At 45.3% G+C, this 23,758-nt stretch overlaps 1 protein-coding gene across 5 annotated transcripts in view; it reads right to left on the minus strand.

Moving 5' to 3' along the window:
* Positions 1-23,758, minus strand: part of LOC146816674 (adhesion G protein-coupled receptor F5-like) — a 788,188-nt gene that overhangs the window by 615,607 nt on the left and 148,823 nt on the right. For all 5 annotated transcript variants that reach the window (XM_085609153.1, XM_085609151.1, XM_085609154.1 and 2 more), the window contains exons 6-7: positions 8,031-8,092; positions 807-949 (exon numbers count right to left, since the gene is read on the minus strand). In XM_085609153.1, coding sequence (XP_085465279.1) covers positions 807-949; positions 8,031-8,092 — 205 coding nt within the window. The remainder of the gene's footprint in view (positions 1-806; positions 950-8,030; positions 8,093-23,758) is intronic.

Consider the following 23,758-nt stretch of genomic DNA (forward strand, 5'->3'; position numbering starts at 1 on the left):
ATAATTCCCCACGGGCTGATGCAAACTGCTCTCATACTGGAAATACAGCATGAGAGTAGTGCTGTGATTGGCCTAAGCTGGTTGTTTTCATGCTCGCTCAGGTCCTAGGAGCCTGCGCCTCTTCTCCACCTGGCTGTGCAGTACAGGAGAACGATCTAAGTGCACATGGCAGTTTTGCCAGCCTTAGTCAGCCGGTCAAACTAGCATGCGCACTTACAGTGTGCACTACTCCTCCCCTATCATCATTGCCCTGCCCAGACTTGGTTGGCTCTAGCGAGTGTGGAAAGAAAAATAAAATGATAATAAAATGGTTTTATTATAATTTTATTTTCACCGTTTCCAACAGCTGGCTCACAGCGGGGGGGATGCTCCTCCGCCATAGCAGAGGAGCCGTTGCTGTCAAATATAATGCCAAATAATGCATCTTACACAAAATCATTAATAAAACATACATAAATCCTATCAGAGGACAGTAATGTGCATAAACAGGTTAGCTTCCCCACCCTTTGCTGTGGGACAAGTACAGAGATAAGAGAAAGACCAGAGAACAACTTAAGGAAAAGACTTTTACTATGAAATAAAACAAGTTTTTCCAAATATTATGGGAGAAAAAATGAAAAAGTAGACCGGCCTCTAGGTTGAGGCATCAATTATAAAACATGTTTGTTCGACCTGCTCTGAAGGCCACCTGTGCAAAACTGTTTAGGTTGGTCTTTTTAGAATCTTATGCATTTCCCCCCTGTATATTTCTTATCATACTTATGGGACTAATGTCTGTAAGAGATAATGTCTTCAGTTTCACTCACCATATATGAAGTGCACAATTGGTGAAGGTGAAAATTTAAATTGTCCAGTTAGATTGCTTAATATTCCCGCCTTTGCAGCATTGAGGCTTGACTGGGTTGGTGGATCAGTGACGATAACATAATCGACATGGACACTTCCCTCCCTTAAAACACAGTAACAAATTAATTGTTAATCACCCAAAAGCTTCTCAAATATTTTTGAAATACGATGAAACATTTTATGAAAGAGGCATTGTACTTTAAATCCTAAATTTTCAAACTGGAAAAGTTGCAATTTGTTCAAAAACATTCTCTATGCAGACAACACTAATATTTGTTTTCTTTTTATTATGACAGATTTGACATGACAGTAACCTTCACTGACAATGATCATGCTTTCATTATGCCTGACTTGAAAAAAATGTAAACTTATCTATGGACCACATGAAACAAAGGGTACACATGCAATGTGCTTCATTCTTAAAAAAAAAAAAAAAACCTGCACCTAGCGGTTTAAAAACTCATATGGGTGTAGATTTGTTCATTTCAGGGAGTTACATGTTCTATTTTGTTCTGCTCTATGAACTCATATGTTTTGGGATCACGTGATGACCTTTGACTACGAGTGTTTTAATTGACTCTATGGGCCATATGTAGGTAGAGTCACATTTACCGACTCATAAATACCGAATTTTACCGATTCGGTATTTATGAATCGGTAAATGTGACGTAGGTAATCAATCGGTAATATTTACCGATTCGGAAAGGGTCAGTAATTTAGAATCGGTATTTACCGATTCGGTAATGATGCATACCTTCCCATTGATCCCTATGGGCCAGGAGGCCCATAGGAATCAATGGGAAGCCAGTTACCATTACCGAATCGGTAAATACTGATTTGGTAATGGGGGGAGCACATTCAAGGGTGGCAGGGTGTCACATTGACACCCTGTTGCACCCCTGATTCCTGCATGTGTGCACATGTGGCGGACATACATGCCCTAAGGGCATGTATGTCTGCCACATGGCACTCTTATTTCAGCAAAATATTGCTTTTGCAATGTATTCGGTATTTATCACCAACCTATATTTGGCGGTAAATACCGAATTCTTTTTCCTAGACATCACTCATTTGAGTGTTACCTACATATCATTTCAGGATTCGGTATTTACCGAATCGGTAAAATTACCGATTCGGTAATTTTACCGATTCGGTAAATTACCGAATCCTGAAATATGCCCCCTACATAGCAAATGCCTAAATACCGATCGGTAACGGGATATTTACCGAAAATCGGCCGTTACCGACCGGTATTTGGCTTCCTACATATGGTCCTATGTGTTTTAGCTTGCTCCATCTTGAATGCACAACATCATTTTTTGTGCACTTTCATTTTGACTTATGATTTCATTTTGTCTCTCCTTATAGCTTCAGAGTAGAAGTATCTACCTTCTCCTCAGCACAGAGCAAACCAGTCTTGCATGGAACAGACCGTGTGGGATGTGCGTTTGAAAGCATGAGAGAGACATTTGCAGAATGTACTTCTGTCTCAGAGTGTAGTGCTGTAGGCAGTGGTGTATAAATGTGCATTATGTTGTACATTGGGAAATAAAGCTTTAACTATTGACTTGAGCTTGCTCTAACTCCATCTTGAATTCTGGCCCGGGTTATTCGGGTTATTTGCGTTTAAGACTGTTCTCCTCTTTGAAGGGTGTTTTGGTACTCTTTGAGATGTTTTCTACTTTCTTGAGCTTCACCAAGATAAGGGTCTGGAACATGTAGTGTGGGACGTGCCAGGAATGAGGAATCCTTTGCCTTGGAATGCTTGCAGGAGCTGTGCCAGCTTTGGTGAGTTTTCTTGACGTAGAGGGTGTCTTCTCAATAACTTTTCATGCATTGAGAATATTATTAAAACTAGGGTTTCTTGGCTCTTAGACGGGATCTCTCCTGAGAGATGGAAGCATCTGCTCAGTGCTGTATTTCCCGGCTTGAGAAGTCTCTTAACCCTAAGACAGTTATTTGGGGAATCCCAGTCTTGGGCGAGACAAGATAAACACATTGCAGCCGGTGAGGTATTTTCTCTGATCATTGGTATTGAGATATATGTATAAGATATATAGTTATCTTTATATGTGTTTTTGGTCGTGTGCACATTAATTTATTATTTGCATGTGGTTTCACTATTATTATCTGCTAGTGTTTTATTCCCCTGCATTTGACTTGTGAATGTTCCCGTATTATTATTATTTGCTTGTTATCTATTTTCTTGCACTTCACTTATTGAAAGTTCCATTGTCATTATCTGCTTAGTTTTTACTCCCTTGCATTTCACTTGTGAATGTTTCATTAATATTTGACTTGTAAGTGCTTATTATTTGCATGTGTTTTACCACAATTATCTGCTTGTGTTTTATCCCATGAATTTGAGCATTTCATTATTATTTGCTTGCAGATATATATATGTATATTTACATTTGCATGTTGCTTTACCTGATTCATTTGACATCTAAGAAAGCCTTTTTGTCAGAGTGTTTTGCACCAATAAAACCCACGCTTTATTTCGAAACTGTGTTTTGATGTGGCTCATTTCACGAGTGTGGAGCCCCCTTTCCAAGTGTTTTTTCTTGCCTTACCGACTGCCTCCGCTTGGGAGTGCTGAATTTCTTTTATTTGGGAGTGTAAAGCAAGACATAATTGGACCCTGTTAACAATGCAGTTCAACAGGTAAACTCACAGTTAACTATTTTAATTTATAGATTCTCAAGTGAATATATACAAACCTATTCACTGGCTGGGGAAAATCTGCACAGGCAGCAAAAATACACTTTCTAACTCATTGGGTTTTTCTTTTCTCTTCTGGAAAATCTTTTGTTCTACATGGAGAAACTCTTTAATCCTGACTAATTTTGAGTACTTTCAACCTTATTTATACTTTACCACTTATGAAGTCATTTTTCGCCCATTGTCTTAACAATTCCACATGAGCCATAGCTGCCAAGGTTTCAGATTGCTATGTTTGACATTTTCATAATTTCAGTGTAACTATGAGTGACATTTCAACAACTACGAGCAAAATCAACCAAGCAATAAAGACTAGGGAAACATATAAAAATCAGAAATAACACCCATTTGAGTCTTGGCTTTGCGGCTGGGACTGGGGTGACCCTCTGGCTCTATCCTTGTAATTAATGATGCTGCTTAGCATCACTCCAGAGCCTTGCTCCCACCTGGGTCTGGGGACTGGCCCCAACACTGGATGTGTGAGGCCCCAAAAACACAGTGGTCTGTGCTTAGTGTTGCCAGGCGGATCGGCAGAAAAACAAAACAGATTGCCAGCCAATTTGGGGCCCACCCCGCCCAGCAAAATCAATCTGGAGAGCACAATCTCAGAACTCAGGACCTCTCTCTGTGATGTGACCCAGCCCAACAACAAGGACGTGAGAGGCCCCAACAACGGTTTAGTCAGGGATGATCCATCTATGTCTCTTTGACCCAGGACCTTGGCTAGTGCACCCATTGGCTCAGACCGCAGGCTGAGACAGCTGCTCATCATATGCTGTCATTGAAAATAATTTGTGTTATAATTATTAACACAGTGACACACAGGTGGCAGTGCCTGGTAGCTTAATTCAACTTTTGCAGCACTGCAGGCAGCGTGACTCCGGCGTCCGTGACTGTGCAAGGCTGCAGGCAGCGGGCTCAGGCCGGGAGCCACCCGCCACCAGAAATCAATTTGGTTTACCGCCCAGCAGGCTGCCGACTGACCTCAGTGAGTTATGCTGTCTGTCATGGCAGCCCTGGTCGGTGCAAGCAACCGATCTCTCTCCTGGCCCTGGACTCGGCAATCATTTCAATCAATGAATTTTTCACTGGATGGTGGCAGAGATAATATTACAGTCAAGACAGCCACAGAGGTGTGGGTGGCCGGTACGAGCAGCAGTGGCAGCGCTGCTGCAAGCCTAGCCACTCCCTGATTCCATTGCGGCCAGTGCCTCCCTCAAACTACTAGCCTGCCAGCCGCCTTCCTCAAACTCCCCGCTCTGGGCTCTGGCAGCACAACGTGACATCCCCCGGTGGCGCCACGGCCTTATGTATTACACAACCTGTCTGGGCACGTCTGGAGATCCATTGGGCACTACCTCATGACGTCAGGCTGTGTGACTCGGAGCCACGTGGCTCTGCGGCCTGAATGTCACAATTATTGATAGATTAAGAAGATACATGGTTGTAGCACTAGAAGAATTGGGCCATAGCTCATCTGCACAGCCAGGGCCCTAATCCTGCGGGAGCAGCGCACGCAGGCCACGGGCGGTGCGCTGCCACACCACTCAGTTTGCAGTGCTTCACACAGACAGTGACAGCTGAGACACATGCATATATGTGACAATACATTTCAGTGCGGTGATGCGTAGCACCACACTGAAATGCGTTAGTCTAGCACCTGATGCAAGGTACTTAGCAGGACTGCAGGAGGGGATAATGGTTGTGCCCCTAATTTTTAGAAACCTGCATCTTTACATAAAGAAGCAGTTTTCTGATGTGTTTATTGGCTGCATAGTCATGTGCTAATGTCCACGCCCAGCTAAGTTTCCGGGAAACATGCGATTGCACATCCTCCAGTTTGGGTCTTTTTTTAATTTCTTTTTTTTATACTTTGGCTCTCGGAAAGAAGGAAAAATAGCTCTACCTCCTTGCTTCCTGTTGCGCCATCATTTTCTAAGGTGAGAGGCAGAGTTGGAGTGCAGCAGTGTGATCCGTCCAGTCACTGTCTATTTTTGGGGCAGAAATCACTTTAGGAATCCTCTTGACCCCATTGCGGCTGGTCTTGTAGTGAAAGCTTGGGAAGGCTGGCCTGTTTGTAACCAACTGTTCAAAACACTGTCACCTCGACCCAGGCTGAAATTTATTAGCTTCCCCCTCCTATCTTAATTTAAACCCATCTCAGCCAAGTATTAATGGGAGGTAGGAGGGAAAAATGCAATGATGACGCGAAAGAACATTTCTTCCTCACGTTCCACTCCACAAATGAGCTACTTTAACCACTTTTTGTTCTCCAATGCAGTCATGGTTTAAATATGAGGAAAAACTGTGAAGCCCAGCCACACTGTTTCCTTATGTTTACTCCATTTTCACCAACTATAAATGAAGCAGTGTATTCCATCACCTTTACACCCTTGATCAAAATAATCTCAGCCCTTTTTCAGACTGAGGGTTTGGAAAATGCTTTGGAATATACAAAAATTTGAACATTTGTGGGTGCGCACAAACTTCCAGGGCATTACCCCTTTGAAACACCCATTTCACACCCACACTACTAGATTTACTAACACACCAATGTCTGTCAGAGTAAATCCAACATTAGCAGTTTTAAGAAAGAAGACTGATGTATATGCTTAAACTTGATGACTTGGTATATCACTGATCTTTAAATCTGGTAAAATACCTGTTTTGACTGAATGCCCACAGAGACGTGGGATTCAGGTGCAAATCCTCAGCACCTTTTCAGTGACCTGTTTCGTGAGGTCCTTAAAGTGAGCAATTCCTTAGCTTGGGATAATAATGTCATTGAAAAGCCCTTTCATTGTGCAGCAGGTGCTGTATGCCAACTGTGGGCGCACCTAGGTGGAGGAAAGGTTACAACACCATAGTATTGGTAACTAGGATTCCATTATAATAACTAAAGAAAAAAAAACTGATTCTATGTCCTGTCTCTTCAGTTGCCAGAAGATGATCTGTCATAATTTGACTCAGAGTTCTGCTGCATCAGTGTCAGCAATGGTTCTGTACTGGGCTAAAACAATGTATCCTAATTTGAGGAGTTTGGTGCTTTGTTAATCAGGTATCATCATTCATCTTCAATCAAGTGGAACAAGTTTGCCCAGGAGGTACTTTGCCCATTGTTTTTTCTCATCCAAACCGAGATCCTCTTGAGACACTTGACACCTTTCATACATGCTATTCAATGCTGGTTAGCACCATGCCTATTGGGAGCAGTCCCCCTTTCCTCAACAAACTTTCTCAGCTTCCTGATAGAAGCCCGGAACATCAACATTCCAATGTTTAACAAAGGCCTCACGGAGCCAGAGAGGATTTCAACCTCTTAGGTTCCATAATTAGAACATTCTGCCCTCTAGGAACGGAATGTTCTAATAGCCTTAAAGCCCTCTGTAGCATGCTGTACCGGCCATTAAACGCCCGCTAACTTGTTAAAGGCCCTCGCCTTCGGAGCGGGCCTCTAATGGCCTGTAGAGCCTGCTACAGCGGGCCCTAAGGCTATATTTGACCTCGTAGATCAGGGATTATAGTAACCACTGTGAAGCAGATAGGGAGTTCATCTAACCATTGCATGTGAACAGGGACTTTAAGTGGGTCCTTTGCAAAGACAGGGGCCGTATCTTGATAGTCTTTTCTGGACCAGGACAGAGCTGAGTGCCTGTTTTATGAGCCTTCTGTGCAGAAAGTTGATTTATTTAACATAATATTTCTTTGTATTAGTGCTTCATTTTCAGATGAGACAGGTCGGAGGCAGTGAGCCAGGTTTGCCTCTTTTTGTTTGTAGTTGTGCTGTCTGACAATAAGGATCCCATTGAGAGATACATTAGTTTAAATGAAATCACTTGATTGCAGGCGTATAAAACAGTAATCCGGCTCTGCACCAGAAAAGACAATCATAATACAGACAGTGGTCCAAGATGCCAGCATATTTGTGACTAGGGTAAGTAGCAAACGGTTTATACAAGTAAGGAGGATTTGAGTGAAGACAAGTGGGGTCTCTGTCAGTTCCCCAATGAGGGTTGAATTCTACAGGGAAAGTCTGGTCACACAGATAGATAAGTTGATCCATTTTTTTTTCAGCCAATTGGCCTATAGAGCATTAGAGCATATTCAATCTAATAGATTTGAAAGTTTTGTTTGTGCTCTCAATCATGAACCATTGGGGTAGGAATGATTTTAGTGTGTTAGTCACTTTCAGTGTGAGGGATTCCTTGCATATGGATGCAACTCCCTACTTATGCTTAAAGTGTATAAAAATGGCAAAAGTATGGAATGAACAGATATTTCAAAATAATTTATTATCATTATTAAATAGCTCGGCATACAAATGAATGCCTGCCGTATGAATGTAGACATATTCTTTAGAGGTGTATTTATATTTTTGTATTTATATTTCTTTTGTCACTCATATCAAACTACATTTAAGGACCATTACATACATCTACTGATTGATAATCCTGCTTCCTTACCTGAAACCTGTAACATTTGCTGATAGAAAGCCTTTTAGAAAAGTTCGGTAACTGTTATAAAACTGCAAAAAGAACATTTACAAATGATGAGTTTAAAATATAGGCTCAACTTGATGTATACAAAATACACAGTGAACATGTACCAACATTTTCGGGGAGGTTCATTAAATAATTTGCTTTCTGCACTTTAGACGTTCTGCAGTGGTACTTTAACAATATGACTGACAGCAGCGATGGCACAAATATTTATTCTGGAAAATGCTTAATAGGCTTACATTTTTATACTTTTATTCTTATAAGTATTTATAAGTATATTGGGGACAATTACTTGAACATGATTTAATGCAACAGAAATCACTGTCTTAAAAGTCTTACCTTTTCAATAAAAATGTGCTCGAAAGTTAGTAATTGCTCTACAATTTAATCATTTCATAGGTTGTCAATTTTGTCAAATCAAATGGTAAGTTTCTGCAGTACTTTCAAATTACCAAAACCAAGATTTTACCTTGCCTTTATGTAGTCATTAACAGAGGGGTTTTAAATCTCTTCATGACCTCATGCAGTAGAAAAACTCAACAAACTAGACTGCTGAAAAGTAAATACGTGTAGAACTTTCAGTAGACCCGTAGCAAATGGTTTCTATTGGGTCTGATTGTAGCCTAGCATTTTTTTTAAACTCGCCAGCATATTAGCCCCTTTTGATATTGTACTACGGTGGCCTCATTTACAAAGTATTCAGATTCACATATGTAAATAGCTTTTGTGAAAGTACAAACATCTTTTTTTAATTTACAAAAGTGTCACACTCGCAAAAGGATTTGTTCACACAAAGGTTTTAAAGTGAGTACATTTCTTTTTGTGTATGAACAGTGTGCGTTTCTGGATGGAGGTGTCCTCAAAATTTGTGGACACCCAAAAACACAAGCATTTGCACCTGAAAGAAGTCAGAAATTTAGTTCTGTTGAAGTGATGAGGTAAACCTCTTTCCAAAGTGGGAACAAGAAAGAAATACCCCTCAAAACTGGTGAGGAAGTAGGGTGTGAGTTTCTCTAGGGTGATAAAGAAATAAAAAAAAGCTTACTTGTTTTTCACAAGGAAAAATATACACATGTTTGCAGGAAATGAAGGATTTAACAAAACATTTCAGGATTGCATTTGTATAGCTGTGAAAGCACATGTTTCCATCACAACTTTGAACATTTTAATGAATTACAGAAAGGTGAATATACCCGATCAGGCAAGGTCTGTTCTCTGCCTCGCAGTTTCTCAAAGTGCCAAGGACAGGGTCCTGCATACGTTGAGAGCCCTCCTTTTCCCTTCTGGATTTGAAAGCTCTGATTGGGCATTGGTTCAAAGCTTCGGCAGGCTCGGGGTTAAAACCCCTTAGCCCTGGACTCTGTTCTTCTGTCCACTGTGTCTCAGAGTGCCCAGGACATGATCCGCAGGCCCAGGAAGGCACCCCCTGCTTTCCTAGGTTAAGAAGCTCTCACTGTGCCCTAGGTCAAACCTCTGAGAGGCCCCCTGAGCCCATTACCTGAGACCAACCCGGGCTCCGAGAACCTGGTCCGCAGAGACAATGGACACTCCAAGTGTAGCAGAATCTTTATCATAAGACATGCTAAGACCAGATGGCTGTCCTTCAAACCCAGCCATCCAGTTGCTCTGAGCCCAGCCATTGGGTCACACGCTATAGGAAAGCATGGTGTGACCAGATTGCCAGCCTGACCTGGTAGTCCCGATGAAGGCTTATTTGACTCTCCAAGTACAGTCAGGGCTCCAGGAGGTTACCCTGGATTATAAGAAAAGCAGGTAGCCTTCCTCTGGATTATCAGGGACATGACACAAGAGACCAAATTGTCTTCTGGTCACTCTCCCTCGGTGTTACGAGGGCTGGGCTGGCCTGCCCTGGCCCTCCAGGGGCCAGGGCCCGTGTCTGCCTTCCACCCCTGTCTGATGCATATTCCCTCCATGCCTACCTTCCCAGAGACCAGGCAGAGATGTGAAGCAGATATCCCATGCAGGTAGGCCTGCATAGGGATGGTCTAGCCAACGTTGTACTTTGATTGACGAGGCATACTTGATCCATTTGGGGATGGACTTCTTGGCCAAACTCGGCTGTTATTTCAAGCAAAGAGTTTCCACCCTGCCTGGACTGACGACTTGAGGGACTGCCTTTTGCGAAGGCCACCCTGCAGAGTCAAGGCCAAGCAGCCTGGCAGCTTGCCCCCCCCTTGAGGTCTGACCAGAGTGGATGGGTGTTGGGTGGCGCTAGTCCTGGATGCCGCATTGCAATTTACGCCCCAGGTGCAACGTCATTTCCCTTGTCTATGCAATGAATTTCATAAGCAGCTCGAAACAACCATTATTTGGGGTGTCCTGGCATCCCAGGCTAGCACCACTGTGTCTAATTCATGCTGTGCCTCAGCCCACCTCTCTTTTACAATCTCTTAGAGCAAGCTTGGCCCGCTAATGCCCTGTGTGACTGTCATGTCCCCCAGCCCTCTGCAGGCATGCAGAGGCTCTCACAACCAGCTACCAAGGACCGAAGGTTGCTCTAGAATGGGCAGGAGGCTCCTTCTTCTGTCCAAAAGGTGCGTATACAAGGCCGGTACAGTGAAACTACAAAAGGTTCATTAAATCAGCTCTGGTTCCTTTGATTGCTCCATCTGTTACTTGAATAACTGTGGTAAGAGTGCTGACCTCTGAGGATGCGTGCATATATCAGACCAAGACAAATCTGGGCTCACCCGGCTGCGTTGGTGAATATACATAACGTCAAGTGATTGCACGCCTGTGGCTGCCCTATTAACTTTCAATGGTACTTTCTGTGGCTACCATGGCGACTACTGGTACTGGGGATGCAGGGTTCAATTGCAGAGATGGAGCCTGAGAAATGGCTACTACATCCAAGGAAGGAAGCAGGTGCTCAAATGACCCACTCCCGACCTAGGCAGGTAGTGACGAAAATAACAATACATGACTTTTGAGACCTTGTTTAAATCCTTTAGCAATGATCTATTGGAGGGCAGGTCTTTTTGCCAGCAGGTGGCATAATTATAGCCCCAACAGCACATATTACAGTTACTGCAGTTAAAAAGCTCATAGTTGGATCTTAGGATAGATCTTGCAGTCCACCACTCTGTGAGCTAATACCTGTCCAAGCCCTTGCCTCTTGGCACCGTGTTGATGCTCTTGACAAAAGGTCTTGAGGGTCCGAAGTGTTTACTTTAAAAAAAATGAAAGTGTTCAAAGCAGGTTGGTCTCCTGAATACTTCAAGACAGGAATAATGGAATAAGATTGTAGTTATATTTTTTTGAACTTCTTAGAGGGGCAGGTGATATTCAGCCACACGAGACTGAGCGAAAACAGGTCTTTGATGCCCTTAGATGTCCGAGGCTGGAAGTGAACTACACTGAATAGAGCAGCAAATATTTCCTATAAGCAAGAAATTCCCAGTAAGTGCAGTATGTTATAAGTGTGCGTTGAAGTAGTCCATGCTCTTAGCATACACCTCCTGTTGCTACTACCTATTGGATGGTTTAGTGAAGTCCTTGGACCAGCCCTAATGGGTTCAGCAATAACCCTAGCAGAGCTCCGAGAAGATTATCAAACTTCACTATCTAGAGAAAGAAGAAGTCAGAACAAGATAGCCGGATGTGAACTTGCTGAAGCATCTTTAATGGCGCAGCAGCCCAAGTGACTGACAGAGTCAACCCGATACCCTCTGCTGCCTCACTGAGAGAACCAAAGGCATAGGGACTGGCCTTACACTTACTCACTGTGACAGGTGGAATGATCAGCAGCTGCAGAGCATTTGGACAAGGACCATGTGAAGGGTGGGCTTCTCCACCCGGATGCTTCCGGCTGACACACGAAGGACCAGGGTGAGGCAACCCACAATGACAGAAAGCCCTCCAAAGACAGAACTGATGCACACCCAGCATAACCCATTGTGCGCAAAGGCCCCAGAGGGCAATGCAGTTTTCTCCAGCGTCTTCATCTGTCGCATTCCACTCAATGAGCCAACAGTTCTGTACTCCTCGCAAGTGTGGCGTTTGTGTCTGTGTCAGAGTCTACCAGCAGAGTTAATGGGTTTTCAATGTGGGCCTACTCCTGTTCAATATGCGTGTTCATCTGAACATGCAGAATAGTTAGTCTCTTAGCCCATTCACTGTTTCTGCCTTTTCTGGCATTTTATTTCAGCTTTGTCATTCTTATTAGAGTTAACCCCTCTGGACTTCCCAGTACAATTATATTATCAAAGCCACTGAGTGTATTTTCATATGGCTGCCCGTTAGTTAACTAGAGGATACTTTTATTGCTCCCAGTATTTCCTCTAGGACCATTGGTAACTGCACCAATTTGTCAATCACTTCCTTACACGTGGCCAAAACTTGGAATGAGTACCCGATCGACATCAGACACGCCCCCTCCCTGAGCATTTTCAGTAGGGCTCTCAAGACCTGGCTCTTCGACTGAAAGGAGCTGCTCAAGCCCCCTCCCCCCCAGCGCCTTGAGATCCTCACGGGTGAGTAGAGCGCTTACAATTCCCCTGATTCATTGACAGGTACACGGTGAGAAAAAATTGGATTGAACTCTCATTATCAGGGCATTTAATTTCCACAATTTTTCATCAATACCTGAAACAAAGACCACTAAGGTGTTGAATAGGTCTACTTGAATGTCCATTTTATTTGCATTATCGCATAGTGCCATCACTGCAGCTTGAATGGAGTTGAGGATGGCCAACCAGACTTTGTTAGAGTCAATTAATGTATCCCCACTATCCTCTCTGCAGGGCACACTCAAGGGGATCGACCCCTGAGACATGGGATGCATGGCCCTCCCAGAATCCTGGGTCAGGTCATGCAATTTGCTTTTAATTGAATTTGCTTTCATCACCGCCAGCTTGTGCAGGCGGAGTATACATCTGGTGGGAACTTCCCTGTGGCCAAGAACAAAGTCATAGAGGATTAAAAGACTTCTGGGCCTGGTGTTACAGAGGCTTTAATGTACATTTCAGATTAATGCTGAGCAGAGTCCCATGCATGTGTATCCTGGGGCTGACCTCCCGGGTCCGTTCGAACTTGGATGGGGGAAGTGATGATCTTTCTATTAACAAACAGTGCTGTTGGTGTCAGCTGAAACCCCAACATCATCTTAATCGCATCCCTGCTCATTGCAACATCAGTAGCAACAGCAGCAGAGAGCTCACGTCACGTCATTTCGCATCACTGTTAGAGCACTTGTTCACTCCAGAGTCTATTTCTGCAATGTTTTACATATAGGTATGGCAAAAAACTTTAAAAGTCATTTTCAGATTTTAGTGCTCTGGCGTATTCCAAATTTTCAGAAAACCTAGGACTTTACAACACAACCTGAGTTCTCCATTGAGGGTGAATTGACCCAGGGTGCTGTGAAAAAAAACCCCACAAGCGTGGGAGCCTCTAGGTCAACAAACCTGCCCTCACCAGAAACTAGTGAGACCTGATGGAAAGAAAATCATGGAATGGAAGGTGAAAGAAAGATCTTGACATAGTGTTTTTTAAGTGTCACTAAGTCCATTGACTAAAAATAATGAATGAAACTTGCAGCCGCACAACTTGGAAAACAGCTGAAATTACAAACCTGCTAGTGAACATAAGTATATTGTGACCATATTAGTCTTAAAGTGTAAGAGAATATTTTACTATTTCTTGCACAGCTACATTGAGGGAAGAGACATCTAGATGTTTAATCAATTTCTTTAGCAAATGTGCTGTAATGGACTGTAAAATGCACCACATACCCTCTGTTATTAAAAAATGTGTAAGGTGCAGAACCCATCTGAGCTCCCTTGAGAATAATCACTTTACTCTCTCACTCCACATAACTCAGGACAAGTAGTTATGCGCCACCATCTATAAAAGTCACCAGCCAATGCTGCTTTTTACCATGCCTCTAACCCTGACGTTAGGCTCATTGACCCCACCCCATTGCACTCAGGATCACAGGTCCCGTACCAATTTATGCACTTCAACCACTGCTAATAGGGCCATGTGAGAAAACTGAATAGGGGTGAAGATTTCTTATGGTTCAGCTTAAGAATTTGAGTTCTAGAAGAGACGCTGCATGGGGGTCTAACAGCAGCCTGAGAGCTTGAGTGCTCTGAGGGTTGGTGAGGAGTTAAAGAGCTCTGTTAGAAATGGGGATCTCTAGTTGGCAGAGGTAGGTACCTTTGCCCAAGAAGGGGCCCTTGCTTCTAGTCAGGGTAAGGGGGATGCATACTTTAGATAACCCATGCTCACCCCCATGGTAGCTTGGCACGAGCGGACAGGCTTATCCCAAAGGTAATGTGTAAAATATTTGTACTCAACACTCACAGTAACACAGTGAATACACCACAAATGGACATCACACCATGTTTAGAAAAATAAAATATTTTTATCAAAACTTAACAAGACCTGCAGAGTCGGAAATAAAAAGATGCACCAACTCCTGAGACCTTGGGAAGGCAAAGCAACAGTCCCGCTGCATACAGAGAAAAGGTTGCGAAAATCCGGTCTGTATGGGGAGTGATTAGGCAATAGTTCATGACGGTTCCGGTCCGCAGGTAACGCATCGGGAAAACTTGCCACACAGGTGCGATACGTGGAAATCCGGGATGCGTCGGTGATCGATGCAGCGGTGTCGAGAGGCGATGCGTCGGTTTTCTTCAGCCGAGATCCCTTGATGTTTTGATTCTTGCAGCGGCGATAGATGTCATGGAAATTCTTCTCGCGCCATAGAGGTGCATCGGAAAAACAGCTGCAAGAAGAGCGATGCGTCAATTTTTGCAGTTCTTCAACTATCTTCTTTCTTCCAGCTCCCAAACAGCAGCAACAATCTCCAGAGGTCCAAAACCGGCACAGGCACCCCTTGGCAGGGAAGAACTCACAGCAGCAAAGTTCAGTGGAGCTGAGACTTCAGAACAGGAGGCCAGCACACAGAGGCCCTTGGAGATCTCTTTCAAGCAGGGGACACAGCACACAGCAAAGTCCTTCTCCTTTCCTTGGCAAACCAGCAACTGCAAGCCAACCCCAGACACACAGCAAAGGGGAAGTACTTCTGCCCAGTCTTCTCCTTGGCAAAGGGTCCTCTTGAATTCCAGGGATGATCTCAAGTTCTGGGGTATGAGCCCCAATATTTATACAACAAAATCCTTTGTTCTATGGTGGCAGAGAAGCCCTGTGCTCAGTCAAAAACATTTTTGTCCTCTCTGGTGCAGCTTCCTTGCAGGAGGTGGAGACAGCATTGTGAAAGGCAGACCAGGCCAATTCAGGTGAAAGGAAATCTACTCCCCCTACTCTAAATGCAGCCCAGGTCTATGCAGCCCAGCCCTGACCTATCCAGACTCTCTGGTGCCACTGCACATACCCAGCCCCTGTCACTCCAAAGCCAATACACATCCTAGCAGAGGCACACTGGATGGCTAAGTAAGAAAATACTTACTTTCTAAAAGTGGTATTTTCAAACACAGAATATAACAATCACCCTTACTAAAAGATGAGTTTTAACATTCTGAGTTCAGGCATGCTAAACTTTATTTTCCTACCTTGTTCCCAGGGGTTATTATGCTTACAAGATGGATAGGCAAACTTCCCATTCTATCCAATAGGAAAAGATAGTCTTGCAATGGTGAAAAACGAATTTGGCAGTATTTCACTATCAGGACATGCCACACACACCAGGGCATGTCCTACCTTTTACATACACTGCACTCTTCTTACAGGGGTACCTTGGGCCTTCCTTAGGGGTGACTAACATGTATGAAAAGGGAAGGTTAGGGCCTAGCAAGTGGGTGCACTTGCAAGGTCGATATGGCAGTTAACAAACTGCGCACAGGCACTACAGTGGAAGGCCTTAGATACCTTTTCAGGGCTACTCATGTGAGCGGCACAATCAGTGTTGCATGCCCACTAGTAGCATTTGACTTACAGGCCCTGGCACACGTAGTGCACATTACTAGGGGCTTATTAGTAAATCAAATATGCCAATCAGAGAAACACCAATCCATAAACACAAATTATACAGAGAGCATACGCACTTTAGCACTGATTAGCAGTGGCAAAGTGCCCAGAGTCCAAAATCTAACAACAGCAGGTCAGGAAAAAATAGGAGGAGAAGCAAAATGTTTGGGGATAACCCTGCAAAAAGGGCCATTTCCAACATGCTCCTAGATGAGTTCTAAGGAATGGCAGCGTGGCTCTGAATGCCAGTATAGGTCATTTCAGAGGCTAGGGGTCTCCTAAGGTAAAGAGGAGGGACTGTAATTACAAATAGTTTTCAGGGTATGTGATGGCTGGAAGCACAGTGGTACATGTAACTTGTGACAGTTAATGTCTAAGCAGTCGGATGAGGAGCATTTCAGTTCTGCAGTAAAGATTTGCGTGCAAGTACAGTAGGAACAAAGTGAGAAACTGGTGGCTGGTAGAGGGACTTTGTTGGTGCCTGGGGGTCTATGAGAGTCCATTGAGGGTCTACAAAGTGGAACAGTGTCTAAGATCCTCTTATGATTAGAAGATGAGATGTAAGCACCATTAGAGAGAGCCAGATGACTTCTCATGGGTAGCGGGGACCTCTGAAGCAATTCTGAAGCTCTTAGTGCAGATGAAGGATGTCTGAGAGCCTGCATTGGGGATTGGTTTTCACATATAGGTCCAAGCATGATATGAGGGCTACTAGAGGATTTACAGCAGATATACTTTATTTCGGTTGCCATGAACCATCAAAGTGTACATACAAGAATAAAGTGAAATACATTTTAAGAAATAAGTAAATGAAAATGGTGCATGTCCGAATCAGCTTATATTTTTGAAAACTGTCTGTGCAAATATAAAATTTCAATAAATATATATTTCAATCCTATGAGTAAGGATTAAAACCTTAGGAAATTTTAAGAACATTGTAATTATGCTTTGATTTATAGTAGGCCTGGGCGAAAATTTCGTTCCGTTCGCGGAAATTGCGATAATTTGACATTTTCGCGTTCCGCGGAGAGCGCGAAAATGTCAAAATTTCCGCTTTCCGCAGCTTGGTGATAATTTGTTTCTTGCTCGCGCTGTAAAATAATACATTCTCGCGCGCGCGCGATCGCCTTACCTGAATCCCTGCGTTCGCCGACAAGTTTTCTTGATCCGGTCGCGTTCTCCATGAGATGTTGGATTGTTTTTAGCCATTTGTGCTGTCTCGCGACAGTTTGCGCCCGCAGTGACGTCATGCGTCGCGCGATCACGTCTTTCTTCTCGCGATCATGCACCGCGAGACAACTCAAAACAAGATGGCCGCGCCCGCGAGCAACCACATGGGTAAGTTGGCGACCCGCAACCATGCAGAAAATCTCGCGAACATGCGATAATTTTAAACATCTTCGTGATAATTTGCGGAAGTGGATTTCGCAAATTCCGCCCACCCCTGATTTATAGTCCAAAAATTACATTTCTTTTAAAATTTTACTACGCCTGTGCCAATCATCAACTCCAGCCAGTGTCATTAATCACTGGCAGTCCACAGACTGTCACTCCCACACACAGACACACTCTCCCTCAGCACCAATACGCTGTGTAATGGGTATCAAGCAGGACCGTACAGAACGCACTTGCACACACATACACACAGCACCACAATGGGGTGCAACTGATACTCAGCAGGTAAATTGATGGCACACTGCAGACCTCGTTTCCCAAGGCTCCCTTCATTCTCTAACTCCAGTCACACTTAGGGCCTGATTGTGAGTTTGGCAGTGTGGGTGCGGGCCGCTAAGCCACAGCCCTGTTCCCACACCACCAAATCTCACCGCCACCCACCCTTCAGATTACAAGTTATTTCGTGGTCTGGTGGGTGGGTGGCGTGGCGGTCCCGTGGTGGTGCAGTACAAAGGCACATATGTGAGCCTTAGTTCTGCACCTTCGTGGGACCGCCAATGCACGTTCTTGCACTGCATGGACTGTGCAGACACTGCCATACAGGAACAGAGGTGCATGCACACAGGGGGGCACAAAACGTGCCCCGCATACATAGTGGCAAGAGATTGGCCCTTTATTGCCCCTTTTGTTAACTTACCACCAGCAGTTCCATGGCATGAGAACTGCCATGAGACTGGTGGCGGTGAGGAAACTCCTAATATGCTTGCAAGTGCCACAGCGGCACCACCAAGCATATTGTAGCCTCAAGACCGTCGCGCCACCGCCAGGGATCGTGGATACCAGGCGGCTGCAGCTGTCCTAGGGCAGTCCGATTGCCGTACTCGTTATAAAGCGCATGGACCCCTGGTGCGCCGGTTCCCAACCGCTACCACACATCCACCACAAGTTTGGCGGTCGCATGGACAGACAAACTTGTAATTTGCCCTTAATCAGGGTCCCAGGCAAAAAGATGGGAGGTAGGTAACAGGACTAATTAGGAGGCAGTCGTCAAATGGGGGTTGGCCACCACTTGGGAAGTACACCCACAGGATACAGAGCAGAAGCGACTGAGGGCAATAGTCGGTCCCTCAAAAGGGTTCTACAAGGGCCTTCCAGCACCAGACCAGTTCTAAGAGGCACAAGGTGGGGGTCAAGTAGTCTCTCAACCCACTTCTGATCATTCTCAGAAGCGTTTCTTCAACCCCATCAGTCATTCTGAATACCCATGCCCGATTTGGGCAATAATACCTGACAGCACAATGTCGTTGGGGTCCGGGTGAGGAGAGAGCAGTTGGTCCACCGCACTGAGGGCCCAAAAGGGAACAATTGATGAATGGGGAATGTAGAAGCGGAGCGTCTCAGAAGAAAGAGGCACTCCATCAGGCACACATTGAACAGAGTAGAACCCAGGCAATCTGGGCAAAATGATAAAGAGTTGCAAAATTAGGACCTCCCTGGAAATGAAGCACAACATCTGATGTGTGTCACTCCGAATCGCACCAGACAGATTTGGTTACACACAACAAAGAGTTGCAAATTCCGTACCTCCCTGGAAATGAGGCACAATGCCTGGTGCGTGTTGATACTGGTCAAACAACACAATTCTGGTCACACACACAGATGCAAGTTCAGCAGTGCCACATGAGATAGAATGAGGACCTACTACGGGTCGGCCTTTACATCAGAGGGTCGCAACCTGTGAATTGGACACCACACACAATGAGCATGCAGTAGGCGAGTCGCATGAAAGAGATGCGGCATAATCGACGAAGCGGGCCATGCTGGATCACGCAACTGGCGAATCCACTCACCACTAATAAGACGCTTATGTGTGTTGCGGTCCCTACGATACAGGTAACCCACTCCTTCGATGCAGGCAATGCTGTCGTGGCTCCACACAAGGCAATCCAGGCACAATTCTTAGTTCCACGCTGCCGCACTACCAGTTGGGGTCTGGCAGACGATTGGGGCACTTAAGAGGTGTCACAAGTAGGTGTGTGAGTCCCTCACGGGAGGTCTTTGTTGTCCGTGGGACCTCCACAGGAAAACAGGGAGCAAGCCAAAAAGCCCTTGGAGAGCACCCTTCAGGGTGCCATATGGCAGCAGGTAGTCAGCTCAGGCCAGTCACTATTCATTAAGGGTGCACTGTCCCTTTCAATGGCAGTAATCTTCCTTGTGCACAACAGACTCCTCTGGCAGTGTGCACCACGTAGTTCCATGTTCTCCGGTCCCATGTCCCCACAAGTATATCTCTGCCCTGCTGAACTATGTCACCAGTAGTTAAACTGTAGTGTTCCTTTAAAGTCCGGTGACGTTTGTGGAGTTTCCCCTAAATTTTAGTCCTCTCTTCCATGAGGCTGTTGAATGCAGATCTTAATCTTTAGTTGGGCCATGAACTGGCTCCAGAGGCCAAGTGTCAAAACCTGTCCCTCCAATCTATCCAACCAGGCCATCAAATGGCAGAAGACTGTTGTACCAGTTGCATGCCCAATGTTTATAGCTGTTGCTGGGGAATGCACAGATGTTATTCCCCAGCTACCAGTGTGGGATGGGGTCAAACTAAAAAGTATACAAGTGGTTTAAGAGTAAATAAATGCCCGCTTTCTAGAAGTGGCATTTCTAAGCTAGCAATGACAAAACCACTGTTACCACAGGAAAGGGGTTGTTATTGTGAATCCAATGCTAGGAATCATTACGAGGCTTCTCCTTTGCAATACATTATTGCAGCCTGAAGCCATTTCCACCCTTCTTCCATGTTGACCTATAGGAAGAGGGAACCTCATAGGTAGTGAAAACACATATGGGTATTCTTCACTACCAGGGCAGGGTAGACACATGTGAATCTGCCCTGTCTTTCACCTACCACATGCCTCACCCCTCAGGACTTACCCTAGGGCTGCCCTAATGGTAGTGAAAGGTCCCGTCACGATGGGCTAGAGAGTTAGCAAAGCCAGCCTGAGCATAAGTGCAACTGCGCTCACACCAGCCTGCATTGGCAGGCTGGAATCATGTTTAAAATCACATTAGATGCCACTGCGCAGACACCAGCCTGCAATGGCAGGCTTGACACATGTTTAAAAACCACATAGGGCTCAGTGTGCAAACACTGGCCTGCAATGGTAGGCTTGACACATATAGAAAATCAAAATAGACGAAAGGGCGCCTACAGCGGCCTGCAATGGCAGGCTGGACACATGGTTTTACAAACATCAGGTGAGCACCACTTCCTAACATGGGTAGGAAGGGTGTGTACACTTTCACACTACATTTACAGTAGGAAAGTGCCAAGAGCCCAAGGCCCCAAACAGAATCAGCAACACCTCGGTGGTGGCCCTGGGAAAGAGCCAACCTCCTAGGTAGGGAAAGCTCACATGGGGGTTCTTCACTACCTGGGCAGAGAACACGCAAGTGTTCCTACCCTGACATCCACCTACCACATGCTTTACTCCCCAGGACTTACCCTAGGGGAGCTTAAGTGGTAGTGAAAGTCCCACTCAGGTTTGGGTAGTGTGTGAGAAAGGCCAACCTGAGCTTGATACATGTTTGACCGGCTATTCTGATGGGTGGCACAATCAGTGCTACGTCCCAATACTAGCCAGTGCAGTACGCACCCTGGGTATGTGGTGTACCTTTTAACAGGGCAATCATAGGTACAACACCTTCACCAATTAAGTAAGCACCCCTTCCTGGCATGTGTAAAATGGTGCACGCTTTCCCACTGCTGTATAGTGGGAAATTGCCCAGAGTCCTAAGGCCACAAAAAGAGAGTCAGCAAAAGCCAGGAGTAACAAAAGCAAAATGTTTCAGGGAAGTCGCCTAAGAAGGGCCATGTCCAACATACATTAGTGCAGGATGGTAAGAATTATTTTTTGTTTATAAAGGCCCATGGCACCTTTGCTACACCAGTTACTGGAAGCCTGTATATAACTAGGTAGACAGTAATTTGGATCGTAAATAAAAAAGACACTTAACAGTTACACCTTCTGGATGTAAGGGGGTGGACTGAGCCGGGCTGAAAGATGGTCGCCTGACTGGGAGGCTCTGAGGCCCGGTGCCAAATTTGACACAATTTGTCAACTAATGGAGCGACACGCAGCATATTGACATGGATACTCGGCTGCAGAGTCCATATGTGGTGACTGTAGCAAGAAAGTAGCCAAAAAGTTAGTGAAAGTGAAAGTGCGTGAAGCAAGCAAGCCCAACACTTCCTAGAATTGTTCTCTTCACATGTGCATCCTCCTATATATTCTTTGATTGTCTCACACTTTCATTATTTGATCCTTCACCCCGCCCTTTTGTTATTCCAGCAATCTGTTGAAATTCCATCCATCCATCTTCTCACTGAATTATTCATCTACCCTTTCACTCATAAACTCACCTTCTCAACTCTCCATTCATCTAGCCATACACCCTTTCATCAATCCATCCATCCAATGACCATTTCCTTCATACACCAATGCAATCTTTCATACTGCCATCCATGTGTCCTTACACCCTTTTGTCCAAACTTTCATACACCCTTCCTTCGAACCTTTCCCTAATTGATTCTTTCACCTCTGCATCCAAATGCTCCTTCTTCCAGTCCTCCATCCTTGCAACCTTCCTTTGTTGTTTTCAATCTTCCTCCCTTTCCCTTTTGTTTTCCAAATCTATCTACCAATTTATTTCTTGCATTTGTTTTCACAGTATCTTTCATCACTCACTCACTCTACTTGCTTCTCTGTTCTTTTTAAATCCGTTCATCATTTCTTTTTTCCTTTCCCGGGGCTCACCCCCCCCCGCACTTACCCCCCACCTCTTAGCCTTTCTCTGCTATTACCTTGGAATGTTTAATGGCATATTGTCTGCAGGCAGCCAGGCCCCCAACCAGCACTGAAGCATCTGCCCCTCTTCATTCGCCCAATCAAGATTGCAACATCCTATGGACTCCAACTGAAGTGCCATGACAAATGGCTTATAGACTTGACAAGTAGACTGTTTTTAGCAACTACTGAGGGCTGCCGGCTGTTTGAGTGGGCGTCGGGAGGGGGCGGCATATCTTCCAAACAGAATCTGAAGTTTTTACTAATTTTTGTCTTGTCGACCGTTTTTTTATTGTAAAGATTTTAGTTAATTGTACAGTGAATAAATAAATACATTGTCTGCAGACAGAATAGGCCAAATATAATACTAGTCAATGTTAACTGGGACACAGAATATTGTTCCACTTGGTGCAGTGGCCACACCCAAGCGGGGGTTCCCTACACCACTGGACTGCGGCCCCAAAAACTGTTGAGGAGGGCCAGCACAACCTAGTGTCGGAGGAAACAATCTGCTGGCGGCAGAGCAGGCAAAGATTGGACGAGTTAGCCACGGAGGGGTTCAGCGGTGGGTGTTGCGGCTTGACTCCTGAGGAGAACGTACGGTGAGATGCTGCTCTTGCTCCTCACTTGGTGGCGACCTGAAGTGAGACAAGAGGGCGGACAGTGGGAGGGGCCACTGGGGCCCAGAGCAGACTGTTGAGAGCGTCGGGCCCCAGTGGGGTGGCAAGGCCCCAAGCAAGAGTGAAATTGAGGCCTGTGGCTGCCTCCCCCCCCCCCGGTTCTCCAAATACACAACCACCTGCAGTGCTGAGAACCCGGGCGAGCTGGAAGGCCTGACAGGCCTGTGTTCAACCTCTGGCCTGGCACGGGGATTGGACCAGACCAGACTGGAGTGGGACTTGGCCCTCGAGTCCTTGCGAGGGGAGCCCCCGTAGGACAGGAGGTGAGCCTTGAGCTGTGTTCAGCTCGGAGAGGCAGCGCTGACTTCGGAGGGAGTGGGGTGCTGCTTGGCATTGGCTGCTCGTGACCTAGACCTTGTCTCCTGCTGTCCGTTCTGTGGCATATCACAACCCTCTTCCCGGCAGAGCGGGCACATCCATCTCTGGGGCTGAGGCCGCTCCTGGGGGGCCGGACCTGTCCCATAGTTACCCACCTGCTCAACTTCAGAAACCGAGACACCATTCATCGGCTGGCAAGGGAGAGAGGAGACATACATACATTCTGCTGAAAGCTTGCTTGAACGTAAACAAACAGACATCATGATGCCGATGAGGACCCTGAAAGCCATCCTAGATACAACGATTAAGCCACATGGCTGCTTGTCTGGACTGCACCTACATCATATAATGGAAGTGGCTGCTCCCAGATCCACTGATCAGGAGTTCAGACTAACCCAAGCCACACAAGGGCCCGCATTGTATAATACAGTAGACAACTGCCCAGGCTCTAACTGATAATGGACTGGGCGACTCTTCCCATTCACACAGTGTGGGGTGCCTGCCA

Source organism: Triturus cristatus, chromosome 6 (genome assembly GCF_964204655.1).
Source record: "Triturus cristatus chromosome 6, aTriCri1.1, whole genome shotgun sequence".
In the NCBI taxonomy this organism is placed as follows: Eukaryota; Metazoa; Chordata; class Amphibia; order Caudata; family Salamandridae; genus Triturus; species Triturus cristatus.